The 16,154-nt window shown below is 39.3% G+C and overlaps 1 protein-coding gene across 1 annotated transcript in view; it reads left to right on the forward strand.

Moving 5' to 3' along the window:
- The window catches only part of MYRFL (myelin regulatory factor like), a 55,775-nt gene that overhangs the window by 21,974 nt on the left and 17,647 nt on the right, over positions 1–16,154 (forward strand). The window contains exons 9-13 of the mRNA XM_020786080.3: positions 3,183–3,293; positions 4,239–4,329; positions 7,389–7,589; positions 9,960–10,068; positions 12,683–12,792. Coding sequence (XP_020641739.3) covers positions 3,183–3,293; positions 4,239–4,329; positions 7,389–7,589; positions 9,960–10,068; positions 12,683–12,792 — 622 coding nt within the window. The remainder of the gene's footprint in view (positions 1–3,182; positions 3,294–4,238; positions 4,330–7,388; positions 7,590–9,959; positions 10,069–12,682; positions 12,793–16,154) is intronic.

The raw sequence follows: 16,154 nt of genomic DNA on the forward strand, positions 1-16,154 counted from the left end.
AGTTAGAATCCAAGTGTTCCTAAATGTTGATTTATAAGGCTTTATGTGCTTGAATTTATAAATAATGTAAGGATACAAGTAATATAACCAATAGAATTTTGACTGTCCATGTGAGTATGTGTATATATATTTGTGTGTGTGTGTGTGTGTGTGTGTGTGTGTGTGTGTGTGTGTGTGTGTGTGTGTGTGTATGTATGTATGTATGTATGTATGTATGTATTGGATTTATATCCCACACCATCTATCAACCAGACCACTCTGGGCAGCTAACAACAATATAAACAGCAATATTAAAAAACGATAAAAAATAAAATAATACATAGCAACAAGATAAATTAAAACAGATGGCAATGAAGGTGGTGAAAGGGTAATGAAAAGGATGGCAAAAAGGATGGTACTGTAAAAGGGAGGCCAAGATCTTAATGCTCCAGGAAAGCCTGATGGAAGATCCAAGTCACTTTTCATTTCCATAGGAAGACACACTGGGGCAGCCCTGATGTGAGTTTGTCTGGGGAACAAACTAGAGATGGCAAGGTATACACAGCAATTACTATATGAATGGCTTTCAGAGGCAGCCTAGCAGTGGGGCACTCTGGTCTTGATTGGGACCGGGGTTGAAAGTCCTCCTGCAAGCCACAAAGATCTTCACCCATTGTCATCCCCTGCGCTTGCTGCTCAACTTTTAAAAAAAGAATTGATGCAGTTGCTGATTGAATGAATTGTGTCACATTTAACTTTCAGCTGACCACTTACGGTGAAATCACTATGGGTCTTGCCTTCATATTTTACAGGTGGTTCACAGGACGAGTGTATCTGTACTACACAATTATAGCCACTTCATCCTAACTGTCCTAGTCTCATTCCATGAAATCCTTGGATTTGTACTTTGGTGATGGACTTGATAGTTCAGGGACCGCAGTAAAGCCATCTTGCAGAATACATTTAGTACAACATTTATACTCTTTTTGGGTGCCTTTTAAAATGTGATTTTCAGGTTTAATAATTTTAAATTTAGCATTAAGGGTTTATATAGCTATAACATGTTAGGGGAAAGTAACGTTGTGGGATTATACTACTATACTCTTATAGTAAACACTAAAAGGAAAGCTCTTTCTAATCTGTGCCATTAACTACATTGTTAAAATGGCAATAATTGGAAAGGAGTTGTTCCCTGTCCTCAGTTAAAATGACTGAATTTTAGTTTTATAAGGACAAAATGCTAAACTTCCTTTCCTTTAAGTGGTAGTGCCCCCTTAGTTTATAATATGAAATACTTTATGTAATAGAGCTGGCAATATTTGCTACTTTATATCTTATAAATTATTTTTATTCATATTAATATCTTAATGTCTGCTACTTTAACGATAGATGGAAATAATGGGTAATAAAATGGCAATGTTTGCTACTTCATATCGTCATCATCATGATCTTAATATCTGCTACTTTAAAGATAGATGAAAATAATGGATAATAAAAATAGCACCCACTGCTAAAGGTATAATCAATATATGCTGGGTGTTGATAGGATCATATGCTTAATAAGTCACTACCCTAAGTTATTAAGTACCCTTAATAAGTCACTAATAAGTATTTCCATAAAAAAGATGGAAGAATAACACAAAGTCATATGTGCTGATGTAACATAGCTTGAACACATAGATGCTCAATCTGTGGCTGAAATCCAGTATTAACTCAAAGCTAGACTAGACCCCCCCCCCGAATAAACAGAGATTTGGTGAATTAATCCCTATGTAAAGTTCCATTGGTCCAATTGGCTTACTCTAGTTGCAATTTACTACTGGATATCAGCCAGTGTAGCTATACTATCATTATAGCACTTTAAGACCATTTAATGACCTTGGTCTATCCTGAGATTTGTAGTCCAGACTTTGGTGAGATACTTGAAATTCTCAGAGAGAATTCTCTAGCGGACTACATTACAAATCCCATAGAATGGAGGCATAGTAGTTACAATGGTATCATACTGCAAATTGTGTAATATTGATACACTCAGTATTCCCTGACAAGTCTTGAGAGTTAACAGTAATTCCACTTGTAGCTTATTGCAAAACAGCAATGATCCACTACCGCTAGGATGTTACTCTTTCTGAAACACTTTCAGTCACCTTGAGTTGAGGTTGCTTAAGTGCAGGATTGTTGCCCCTGATTTTTCCTTAGAATCATTAGGGCTGCAAAAAGTGATCAAAATAGGGAGACTCATGCCATCCTCAGGCTGTATGTTGTGTACCAGTGAAAAAGAGTATTGTTATGGTGATGGTGTCATTTAGAGCTAAAGAGCAGTTTGGACTGAGGTGAAAATGTTTTCCCAGCAACGTTTAAGAATAAAGATGTTATTTGGGTGATGCAAACTGTACATTAACAGATGATATAAGCTGACAGTGTGACATATTGTCTGTAATGTATATTTTGATCTTTGATTTGTATGATCCAAATTTTATATTCTTATCTTTAAATGCCTCTTTGGAAAAATAGCTAGTCTCAGACTCTGGCTAAAATCCCCTTTGGTCAGAGACATGATTTGGGCAGAGTTTTGTTTGTAAGAAATCAGACTTGCAAACAAAGCTTGTGTTACCTTCTGAGGACCATTGCAAAACAAAGTCATCAGGTAACTTGCTACATACAAGAGGTGTGAAAGGTTCCTACTGTGAAAACTAGACACTTTCCACACGTAATAATCCCTCTTCTAATGATGTATTCTTTGCAATGTATAGTTTGACCTCAAGAGGCAAAGAAACCAGAAAGAAGACTCAGGAGAGCTATTTGTGTCTGCTGACTGTATGACTGTTCACAGATAGCAAAAGTTGTTGTTTTTCCAGTAATTTACAGATAATACTGCTGGACATCACACTTGCAGTTAACCATGTTACATCTGTTGCAAATGTAATCTGTAAATGGACAGACAGTTGAGAAATGTAGCGGAAATTAGGATGAGATTCAAGGTGAGGAGCAGAATGTCCTTTGTGAATACCCCAAATTCACCCTGAGCCCATGTCTAATTTGAAGGGGGAGAAAGTATTGTTGTAAGTGAAAAAATATTTAGGGTATTGTATAGAACTGAACTGTCAGGTCTATTTAAGGAAAACATGCCAAGTATCTCAATTAACAATGGGATGAAGGTTAATAATTTGGCAGAAAACTGTTCTTTTTCATTTATGTTTTAGACTCAGTCTCCCAGGAGACCAAGTGACCAAAGTAACCATGGCAAGATTGCACTTCAGTGAAACAACAGCAAACAATATGAGAAAAAAAGGAAAGCCTAACCCAGATCAAAGGTAATTTCCTGATTATTGATAGTTCATGTGTCTTTTTCTGCACCATGAAAATTAATCTGTGCTACATAAACCACATTGCGTATTAACACTGTGAAGAAGTTTGTGTAATAATAATTTACTAGTAACATGTAACTTGTATTGTGCTGTTGGTGATGGTACACAGATGCTGGCTAGTGAGCAGGGCAGGAGCAGTGCCTTCCTCCAAAACCTCCATGTGAGATGCTCCCCTATTTCAGACTGCAAAGTGGATATGACCCTCTCTCGTTTTCTTTCTGGACAAGTATGAATTGGCTTTAAAGGTTTGGCACAATCTTCAGATAATTTATAGGATGTAATTGTCCCCAACTGGCATGCCTGTGCCTTCAAAAGCCTTTCTAGAAGGAATGTCATGTTTCTGGTTGCAGTGCCAGCCCTCCTGTTAGACAGAATGAGGAAACTGTGTAAGATGGCAGATGGTGGTAAGTCGTAGTAGGGTGGTGAAAGGAACAACTGCCTGGTATTCTATTCTCCTGTCATCAGGTATGGAGGACAATATTGTCTAGTCACCTGTGTTGAAAAGAATGCCTTTTGTATCCCAATCCAGCTGCCTATGTACATGAAGGGAAGTGCCATTTTGATCTTCATCGCCAGCAGCAAAATGTCTTGGGCTGGTTGTGTCTGGATATCGCGAATACATTAACCATCTCACTTGTGTTTTGCATGTGGCACTCTGCTAGTACAAAATAAATACTGGGGTGTTGTCGTAGATGTTTCTGTCACAATCAGCAAACAAAACAATGTTCTTTTAAATAAAATACACTTAAATACATACATTTAATGGTGATCTTCCATGATTTTAATACTATGCTAGAAAAATAAGTACAAAATTGTGAGCTTCATTTTATAGCAGGACTGCTGATTTTTATATCTACAATTGTCTAACTTTTTTGGAAAAAATCAATTTAGATACTTCATGTTGGTGGTTGGATTATATGCTGTCAGTCAGGACCAGTCTTATTTGGTGGCTGCTCATGTCTCAGAAAGGATCATTGTCAGAGTAAGTCAAAACCAATGTTACTGCATTTTTTGGGGAAAAACACAGAGTCATATTCCAGATCATGGTGAACAGTAAATGTTTCCAAATAATACTTACTTATTTCTGTTTTATTATCACCTGCATAGAATTTTACCAGGGGTATAGATATTGTCATTACTCCTTTTTAATCTTCCTGGGTTTCTAAATTATTATTATCCAAAGAATTCCAGATATAACCCTCATTCATCCATTTTAGGTTGTTACTTTTCCATCTTTAGCTGCTTGTAGAAACACAAAGCCACATACCAAAAATTTCTTCAATTGGCTGAAATCCTGTTGGTGTAGCTTTATTCTGTGCAAGCTGGATGATGTCATTATCTGATGACAAGTATCTTCAATACAATTCAATTAAAAACTTTCTACTATTCTTTCAGGTCCTAAGGCTCCCTGCAGATCCCTCCTGCCTTTGGTAGCCTTGGGACCAGGGGAGGGGGGCTTTCATTTGGAAAATTGCTGTTAGATTGCTGCAAGCTGTCCCAGTCTCATGGTGAGACCTCTGTCCCAGTCTCACGGTGAGACCTCTGGTGGTGATTTTCCATTATTAAAGGTTTCCTCCCTCAAGTCCCAGGGCTTCCTATGGATAAAAAGGATCCCTAGGGAACCTTATAACCTGAAAGGGGGGGGGTATAGATTGTGCAGGGTAAATTTACACCAACAGGATTTCAGCCAATGTTTTATTGCAAAGGAATTTGCTATGTTTCATCCAGTGACATGACAAGTACAATTGGACTTCTACGCAGTTTTCTACCTATTTCAGCCTCTCTTTGCTCCCTGATCTTGTCCCTTCTGCTGATCATTCTGAGCATGTATTTAGGTGTTTCCTCTACTTGAAGGCTCAGGATAATAATAATTTAAAAATCATATATATCTAGTTGTCCTTGGAAGAGTGATAATCTCTCAGTTTTACCTATGATGCTAAATTACTGTGATATCAAAATAGGATATTCACATTCCGTGTGCTGAATTACTTGCAGTTAAGTGTGGAATATAAACATTAACAAATGGAACTGCTAAGCAGAACTTGGAAAAGCCCACCCACCCATAACTGCAGTCTACAAAAGGACCACTATAGTCGTTGGAGAAATTGTTGTCTAAAAAAGTAACTTTGTGAAGCTGTGACATCAAAATTGTCCTGTAAATACAGATGTTTGCATTTGAAGTTCCCTGTAGGTGTGAGGCAGACCAGTGATTGCTTTGTATGGGAGAAGCCCAAGCTCTGCTTTGTCTGCAGTCCTGGAAAAGCTTTAGAGTCTACTTATGGTATTGGGGTTAACAGGCATATCAGATCATGCTCCAATTGTGAGATGCTGAGCTTTGCATACTGCAGATGGCAGAACCTATTTTATTTTGTTCATTAAAAAGAAGGCTTTTCTGAATGAACGCTGAGCCTGAACTCCATGCTAGTTCCTCTATTTTTTTAAAAAATATATTTTATCACATCTGTAGCACAATGGCAAATTTTCAAAAGCAGGAATTTATTTGCAACATTCCTTTGGTCAATCAGCATCCTTAATACCATATACGTTTTAGAGGAAACTGCTGAATTAGTTGAACTCTTAATGTTGCGGAATCTGTTGGTAATTTCTCCAGGAAGCATTGTTTGAAATAATTCAAGCCGCCCAGAGACCTTTGGGTAGAGTGGGCGGCATATAAATTAAATAAATAATAAATAAATAAATAATAAATGTCTACAGAATTCTGCTGCAGTACAGTCGCTCTGATCAGCTTGGCCCAGTTAGCATTACATTTCCTTTGCTATCTTGGCCAGCAAAGAGTTTCATGGCCTAGGTGCCTTTTTTTGGGAAGTTCTTTTGTTTTTAAACTATGTGGGAGGGAAAGGGGGAAAACCTATATTGATAGAATATATCTAATTGACTGTTTCACTATTCCCAAACAAACTTGAACATTGTTAATTTTTAATAGCGCCCCCCCCCCCGTTAAATGTAAGTGAAGACTATTTTGAGCTTGAAAATATTTATTATGCTATCTGGTTCTGAACATGGAAGATACAAATCCTTATAATGATTGTGTTATAGTACAAGCTGACAAGCAAGCAATGTCACATGGCAATGTTAAGCAAATAAGGTAATACAACTGTCTGATGTTGTTCAATATTTCCAAGCTATTCTCAGTTGATCACACAGCATACCTTTGGTCTGCATTTGTTGTTCTATGGCCTATAAAGTGTAAGGGTAAACCTGCTTGAATATACTTGATTAGGTATGCAACTAGAATGCTGCAGAGAAGGGCTAAAGTATTGATTTCTTCCTGAAATGCTACATTGCTGCCTTCAAGGACTTTTTCAATCAGAATAAAGCAGTCTCTGTACATACAGCTTTGAAAGAATACACAAAAAGCAGGAGCTCAGTACTGTACATGCAAACTCCAATTTTTGTAAACCTTCCCAGGGTGGGATTTCCAAGACTCCTCCATAAGGCAAAGCTGTGGTCAGCAATATTAAACAAAAATGTCATTGGACCTCTTTACTGTATTCTGATTTGATAGATCAAAAATAAAAAGTCAGACAGACATATTTCTCATTCCTTCTTTACACATACCATATTATTTATTTATTTATTTACAAGATTTTTTTTAGCAACACCATTACCAGTGGTCTCTGAGCAGCATACATTGTAGAGAAAGAGTGAGGTGCAGTGGCACAGCATATCCTTTGCATGCAAGACGTCCCAGTTTGACCCGTGCCACCTCCAGGTAGGGCTGGGAAAGGCTCTGATCTGGAAACTTGCAGAACTGGCAGCGTAACCAATCCTGATCCAGACAGACCAAAGATATGACTCATAACAATGTAGGTTTTGTGTGTTAGGTGGCCATCCAGCTTCTGCTTTCAAAACAACACAAAACACTTAAAGTTCTAGGAGATTATTTCATTTGGTGATAAATTTTTGTCTTGTTACAAACAAAAACCACAAAAGTACATTTTGAAGGAAATGCTTGGTAAAGCAAAATTTGCTTGGTACAGCAAAATTTCCACTACCACTTTTAAACTCTCTTCTTTTCAGGCCTCTAACCCTGGACAGTTTGAGAATGACAGTGGTGCGCTATGGCAGAGAGGGCATGTTCCTGGAGACGTCTTTTGTCACGGACAAGTAGGCATCAACACTGATACACCTGATGAAGCTTTGGTTGTGTGTGGAAACATGAAAGTTATGGGAGCGGTCATGCATCCCTCTGATAGTCGAGCCAAACAAAACATTCAAGAGGTGAGCACAATGGAGAAGAGATTGCTACTGCAACAGACTGGGGGGAGTGAGAAAAGAGACAGAGCCTTCTCAGGGATGGCCCCAACTCTTTGGAACGTCCTTCCAGAACAAAGTTCTGCCTCTGACTCCCTCTTTGGCCTCTTTACAAACAGGGCTTAAGGAGCTTGTTGTTCCAATCCATTTTTAACTAAACAAAGGGAGTGGTCTCTGCTTTTAAGTACTGCTCCTTTTATTTGGCACAGTGGACTTTTTAGGATGAATGTTAGTATAACCATATTTTAAACTGTTATTTATTATCTTATTCATGAACCCTCTTGAAAGAGTCTGTGACAGAACACATGTGAAAATGCATTGAGACAAAACTGTGATTAACCCAAACTGTTAAGCCTTTGCTTGTGCATTAAAAATGTGCAAGGTGTCTGTCAGGTATTGGTACGTAGGAGGGAACTGCCTTGGAAGTTCCTTATTTCAGATCATAAAACCCAGAATCTTCTAGCAATACTGGCTGGGGGATGGGGGCGGAAATTGCTCTAGCCCAATGTTGCAAATCTAGTAAATTAAAAACATATTTAAAAAGAATGTCCATTCCACCTTTCTTCTTTAAAATAAAAATCAAGGCTGAATTTGCAGTGAGACCTAGCTAAGAAAAGAGGGACAACAAGGAATTTTGGCTTCAAAAAAACATGCAAAAGCTTTTGCCTTCTTAATGAAATACAAGAGTTTGTTTCCAGTCAAAACTGGACAGTAAACAGTGACAACTCAGAGAATATAGGGAATACTGTGTCATGAATATTCACAGCAGATTGTAGGGAAAGATAACCCACATAAATCTTTTAATGGCTAAAACTACATGCCCTGAGCAGAGCATCTGCTACCTTTGGCTTTCCTGCACCCCAGAACAATGAAAATTATGAAAATGGGTATTTGAAAATGGAGAAATGATTACGCGTAAGTTCTGTTAAAATACGGGTTAACATTCTCAGATTTCATTATTCCTTCATCTTGTCTCATGATTCAGATTCCCATCTAGCATGCAGAGACAATACAAAGGTTTATTCAGCATTTAGCTCAAAGGCTCTTACTTCCAGAGCTTGGACAAGTTGTTGTTGTTGTTGTTGTTGTTGTTGTTGTTGTTGTTGTTGTTGTTGTTGTTGTTGTTGTTGTTGTTGTTGTTCCTCTTCTTCTTCTTCTTCGATGACATGTAGAAGCCCTTGTTCTGGCTGTGATTGCTGGTGGATTTGGATAATATAGTCCAAAATTTAACTTTTTTAGGCTCTCTTTTGGTATGCAATCAGGTTACATTGGTGACTCAAGAAGCCAATGAATAGGGCTGCTCCTGAAAGTGATTGTTTTTTGCTTGTGCAAATGAGGCAATTTGGTATGTTTCTTGGCCTTGTGCTGAGCTGGCTTGAGAGAGCACAATACACACTTCTTTGGGCGAGGAGGAAGGCCGGAACTTTATTAGTTACAGTACCAGCCCCTGGCCTAGTACTGGGAAATTGGATCCTGTCCATCAAGAGACCTGAATGTCTCCCAATACTCACCACTAGCTCTTTTAGCAGCCACTGAAGGTTCCACGGGGGATGGCAGTCCTCTGGGGACAATATGGGTGCATGACACTCCATTATTCCCTGCCACCTGAGGGCAGGGCTGGTTTGATGGATCCTGAGCTAGGCCAGACCATGGCCCTTCTCCCAGCTCCTCTTAAGGGGTTCCATTAACAACTAGGGATGAGTAGGATTCTGCCGGCCACCCTCTTAGTGCATGGATCTGACCCCAATGGCCCAAACCATCCTCAAAGTTGCAACAAAGGCAGTGAAGAACACAGCACCTGTAACAACCAACCAATAGCCCTGAACACCCAAACAACAGACATTAAGTTGCACCACCGCCAGAGACTTAGCATCCACAAAGACCAAAATAAAAAATTGAGTATCCAACCGTAAATATAACTACTACCACCACAGCACAACCATAAAAAAGGAGAGGGGGGCTGGGTAAAAAACTGGCAAGCCTCAGACTGGCCAGAAGGGCTTCTCTGGTTTGCTTGCTTTTATGCCCAGCAAGTGGACTGGACTGGAACCTTCTGTTCTCTGGACCATTTGCCCATAGTTCTCTATTTAAATTTTCCTTGTTGGCCAATAGAAAGCCATCAGATTGATGCCCTCTGTAGCCAGTCAATAGGAGCCGTGTGAATTCCCCCACTATTGAGTAGGGGGCTGTGGTAGGGGAAAGAACCTGGTTAATAATAGCAAAGCAAATAAACTGCTACCATATTAGACTCTGAAAGTGTGTGTTCTTTAAGGGCCCTGACATGACAAGACTTTGTTAAATATTTTAATATGCAAAACCTTATATTCGGTCAACTAGGTTAATACAGATGAGCAGCTAAGAAGAATAGCACAGATGAGGCTGGTTGAATATGACTACAAACCTGAATTTGCATCTGTTATGGGAATAAACCAGGTCCACCAAACAGGTATGGAATCAACTTATTTGCTGCTCCAATCTTTTCAGGCACATTGAATATCCCCTTGTCTCTTCTCTTCTTGAAATATTCATCTTTGCTTTCAAACACATCCAACAGTTGAATTAAATAATTAGCTATAGGTATTTGATATTGCCTTTCAAGCAGAATAATTGTAACTCCCAATTTGCAAGAGAACAGAACACAGTTGCAGTGTTAATATGAAGGCGGTGTTGATAAGTATTGAGCCTTACCCAGAAAAAATTGAGCTAGGAAACTGTAACTGCCACACTATTCTACATATTCCCCCAGGAAGTCAATGCACTTATGACATTTGTCGTACAGCTTCTTAGGTCCCTGCAAATAAAATTTTTCCGACTGCTGGTGTAACCACTCATTTACAGCATTAGTTGCCTCCAGAACACTCCCAAATTGTTGTCCCTTTAAGTGTTTTTTGAGTTTAGGGAACAAATAATAGTCAGAAGGAGTCAGGCTTGGAGAATAGGGTGGATGGGGCATCACTTTAAAGCCTAAGGACATCAGTTTTGCCATTGTTTCACCTGCAGTGTGTGACGAGGCAATAACATGCAATAGGATGACACCTTTGGAGAGCTTTCCTCGACATTTTTCCTTGATGTTTTGCCTCAACTTCGTCAATAAAGCACAGTAATATTTTGCATTGATGGTTGAACCCTGTTGGAGGTAGTCCACCACCAGTACTCACTTCTTATCCCAAAAAAACCTGTTGCCATTTGCTTCTGCACCGACCTTTGCACTTGGAACTTCTTTGGCCTGGGGGAAGCACTGTGCCTCCATTCTTTAGACTGTTCCTTTGTCTCAGGATCATAACAGTAGATCCATGTCTCAGCACTAGTTACCAGTTTGCCCAGGAAATCTGACTCATTTCTTGCAAAATGTTCCAAAAACAGCCACTGATGACTCCAAATGTTTCCTCTTTTGTTCGGTTGTCAAAAGTTTGGGGATCCACTTTGCTGCCAGCTTTCTCATTTCCAAGTCGTTGTGGATAATGGCACCAACTCTCTCACATGATATTCTCAGATATAAAGCAGTATGTTTGGCTGATATTTGGCGGTCCTCCATGATCATGTCATGGATGGCTTTCACATATACAGGCACAGAGACAGAAACAGGCCTTCCACTGGATTTCTCACTTTCAACACCGAAATGGCCAGTTTTAAAATTGATAACCCAACATTAAGCTGTTGCGTATGAAGGGCCACTGTCACCCATAGTTTGCGACATTTCATCATGGATCTGCTTTGCACCTTTCCCTTGGAGAAACAGGAACTTGATTATGGTCCTATGCTCTTCTACACATGTTCACTTTGGATCTGAACATGAAAGATAAGTTAAATCATAGGTTGTTGATTTTTGCACCATTGAATACAGACCAATTGGCCAATACACTGTGCAATGTATAGCTTCCTAGCTCAATTTTTTTCCTGGGAAAGGTCCAGTACTTGTCAGCACCCCCTTGTACTAAGGCCACTTAATGTCCTCACAATGGTGGAAGCTCATAGTCTGTGAGGGAATGTTATTCTGTGTTTGTTTTTCACATTTATGTATCTAGAGAGAGAGTATCAATCAGCCTTCAGACAAGTCCCTTGTGGATCTCAGAAGGAATGGGTGATACATTTATTAGAGTGATTTACATTTGAATATTATGATACTTTGTTTAGACTTCTATCTTCTTCATTAAAATGGCATCCTAAATGTCTGGCCATGATATTAAAATATTTTTGTTTTGTTAATAACTTCTGTAACTATCTATTTCATTTGGTTCTTAAAGTAGGACTGTTTCTCCATGGCAATAGATGTAGAGAAATTCCAGAGGAGGCACGAGGCTGTATGATTTCCCTGAAGAAAAAAAACACATTTTTATCAGCTATAACATATTATGTGTTAGATATCCAATTAGAATTTACCAGATATTCAACCAGAATCCCTCAAGATAAGATATCTATTTGTGCTTTAAAAAAAATGAAAATAATTTCAATTAAGTTTTGCGTATTTATTTTGTTTTTCAATTATGATTTGTTTTTGGCCAAGGGAGGTTAGTTGATACTAAAAGTAAAGAGGCATGATGAAAAAGGGGGAATGAAAGTTTTGGGAATGGCTGAGCCCTCCCTCTCAAACGTGTAATGTGCCAGGATTGGGACGCTGCTAGTAATGATTTGGCAATGAACATCGGCTGTTAAAGGCTCCCCCTTCCCAAAGCTCCCAAGGACATCCCCAGAGCAGAGAGGAGCCCCAGGGGAGCCTTGGAAACCCGAAGGGGGTGAATAGGAAGCTTTTAATCAATTTGAATTAAATATTATTGCTACTGGATGATGACATCATCAGATTTGTACCATAGAACAATGGGAACAGAATTTTGCCCATTATTTATAACTTGTCATTGATCTAAGAAAGAGAGGCCAGAATCCTTGTGTTAAAGCCAATAGTGCAAATCTCAGCTGCAGTTTGTTGCTGAAATTTATGTTGGTAGGTTTCCTGGAGTAAGTCTTCAGGTGGATTCTGGCCAGAGCATGGATATTGTCCTCCGTTGGCATTTCTGCTGTCTTTCTTTGCACTCATTTTTTATTTTTTTTGTATTTGCAAGCAGGAGTAATTGCGCAAGAACTGCAGGAACTTCTACCAAGAGCTGTGAGAGCCGTTGGAGAGGTTATGTGTGAAAATGGAGAAAAAGTTAATGATTTCCTCATGGTTGATAAGGTAATTTTTAATGACAGTTTCTCTAAAGCATCCCAAGTAAAAGTTGGGATGTGACAAATTGCCAGTGGCTTGAGATAATAGACTATGAGCTTCCACCATTGGCTATCTGGAAGTTGAGTCTTGGCAACTGGATTTCTTTCTTCTTAGGGTGAAATGTTTTGCTGCTCATCTAAGTAGCTTCTTCAGTCTGAGAAGAGTTGGTAGGAGATCCCTGATATGTCCTCCACATTAGTTTTATTTCTCCCTGGTCTGAATAAGCTCATTGAAGGAGAAAGGACTGAGGGTAAGGGATAATCCCACTTCCACAGTTCTTCTTCACCCTTCATCATGGGTCGTTAACAGCGGTCTTTCTGGTGTGTGTGGTCCTAATTTTTCTGGAGATGGATGAAAGGGCAGCATGATAAATAGGAGACAGGTTGTATCTAAAGCCTCCACCACCCCTGTTGAGTGAGGGATTTTCTATATGCACATGTATGACTTCCCTGACCCCTTTCTCAAACCACCTATCTTCTCTGTCCAAAATGAGTACATCTTGGTCATCAAATGAGTTTCCTTTGTCCTTCAAATGAAGGAACACTGCTGATTGTGGCCCTGAGCCATTGCCCCTCCTATGCTGGGCCATTCTCCTGTTTAGCGGCTGTTTGGTTTCTCCAGTGTAGAGCTCCAAACACTCCTTTTCACCCAGATGTTGTCCATCTACCTGGACCAATGGGTTGGAATCATCCCCTGGAAAGTGTTTAGCGCCTTATTTTTCCACTTCTTCCATGTATAAGTTGGCAACAATGGGCAACACCGGAGAACCTATGACTTAGCCGGGTTTCGGTCTGTAAAAGTGACTTTTGTAGGTGAAGTAAGTGGTAGTCAGACACAAGTCTAGGAGCAGGCATAAAGATTAGAAAGATTAGGACCACACATACCAGAAAGACCACTGTTAACTACCATTAACGACCCATGACATTGCGTGAAGAAGGACTGTGGAAGTGAGATTATCTCTCACTCCCAGTCCTTTGAACAAGCCTATTCAGACCAGGGGAAAGTGAAATGAAGGTGGGGGATATATCAGGAATTTTCCTACCAGCCCTCCTCAGACTGAAGAAGCTACTTGGATGAGTAGCAAAACGTTTCAACCTAACAAGAAAGAAGTCCAATTGTCAAGACTCAACTTCCAGATAACCACACCTAGATGACTGAGAATCTTCACAGGAACCATTGTCATTGGCCTCCATAGGCTGAGAGCAAACTTTAATTAAAACTTAGGGTTGAATGTAAGCTTTTTCAAGGGCTATTTAGATGATATGATTAGAATGTCATTAGAAGTGGTGCTTCTTGATCTGTTAAAAAAATATCTGGTTTTCATAGGATGTACTTTAGCTCACATCTGTCTTGCATTCTAGTGAGCTTGGAATTCTAGTGAGGTCATTGGAATGGAAACACAAGTTTAATTTGCATGTTTGATTGCCAAGGCTTGTATCTCTGGGGATATGTATGTATGTATGTATGTATGTATGTATGTATGTATGTATGTATGTATGTATGTATGTATGTATGTATGTATGTATGTATGTATGTATGTATGTATGTATGTATTTATGTATTTATTTATTTATTTATTTATTTATTTATTTATTTATTTATTTATTTATCTATCCCGCCTATCTGATCGGGTCAGGACCACTCTAGGCGGCTAACAATCATAAAAATACAATGAAAATATATAAACAATTTAAATAATAAAAGCAATACACAAAGTGTATGTATGTATGTGTGTGTGTGTGTGTGTGTGTGTGTGTGTGTGTGTGAGACGCATATTTCACTGTATATGCTAAGATCTCAAGGTGAAGCACTACAATAAATACAATGTAAAACAATTCAGAACTCGTGGCGCAGTGGTTAAACCGCTGTACTGCAGCTAAAACTGTGCTCACGACCTGGGGTTCAAATCCCAGGTAGCCGGCTCAAGGTTGACTCAGCCTTCTATCCTTCCGAGGTCGGTAAAATGAGTATCCAGCTTGCTGGGAGGGCAATGTGTAGCCTGTATAATTAAATTGTAAACCGCCCGGAGAGTGCTTGTAGCGCTATGGGGCGGTATATAAGTCCAATAAATAAATAAATAAATAAATACTTGAAAACCATTTACTGTAGAAACACTGAAAGCATTAAAAAGTGCACACATATATGCATAAATACAACCACATTTTCCTTACTGTTAGATATGGAAAAGCAACTTCTTTAAGGCTGCTCAAGATAAGGAGGTCAGGTATTTCTTATCAGTTGGGTGGTAAGGGAATAAGGGAGAAAAGGTAAGTATATATTTATGCACTTATTTAGGTGCCACTGTTGATATTTCCTGAAAGGCCTGGAACTACTGCTAGGCAGAGGGAAGTGGTCACAACTGGCACTAGATTTTGGCTGTTGTGCAATGGCAGAAAATTGTTGCTTACAATTTCGTTTCATTGTATGTCAGCCTGAGGACTCCACTGTAAGGAAATTCTCTAAGCTGGCAGCAAATCATAGGATTTTGAAGGACATTGTGGCTGAAGGAACTTTCATACTGTTCTCTTCCTCTCACGCAAATGATTTCCGAGGATCTGGGCATGATTTTGAAGCCTAAGTGGGGAGTAGTGCAGATTTGTGCCACTGAAAAAGTGACAAGAGATTGCATCATCAGTATCATGGTGCAAACACAAGAATGTTTTGAGTGCTTCTACAGCAAACAAAGTGGGGAATATCTTCAGTCTGTTAATTGTGTGAGCTTACCAAGTGGTGCAGGTTTTGTCTGTGCTATATATTGCATGTGGTGGAACATTATAGCCACCACCAAAACAGAAAGTCTTTGTGTGGCCTATACAATGGCAGTTCTGTATGGCTTAAACATACTGCAGTAGCTTAACAACAAACAGCACAATAAATGCTTTATTCAATGTCTAAATTGCGGCTTTAATTTCATACATTAGCAAGGGAAAGTAGTTGGGTAAAAGGAAGCATTTTAAATACTACAGTGCTATTGGTCCTTTCTGTAGTTGCTCCTACTCAGCCATATGAATGAATACACTTGCATATAGAAACGAAAGATATCTGAGGGTTCAATTACACAGCAAGATAAATGCAAATTCACTCACAGTGAAGGAGCAGCAGGGATTTGATTTTCCCCAGGTCTTTTTATGTTAAGTGGCCACTCTGGAGGAAATTGGCTAAAAAAACCCCCGTCTGCAGCTTGTTAACGTAGCTTTCATGTAGCGCCGCAGGAGACACAGCTACAGGAGAACTATCTTAATAAGTTATAAAGGCTGAGTGGCAGTTTCCTTCTCTTGTCTTCTCCTCCCATCCGTCCGTCCATCCATCCATCCGTCCTTCCTTCTGTC

The sequence above is a fragment of the Pogona vitticeps genome, chromosome 5 (genome assembly GCF_051106095.1).
Source record: "Pogona vitticeps strain Pit_001003342236 chromosome 5, PviZW2.1, whole genome shotgun sequence".
NCBI classification, from domain to species: Eukaryota; Metazoa; Chordata; class Lepidosauria; order Squamata; family Agamidae; genus Pogona; species Pogona vitticeps.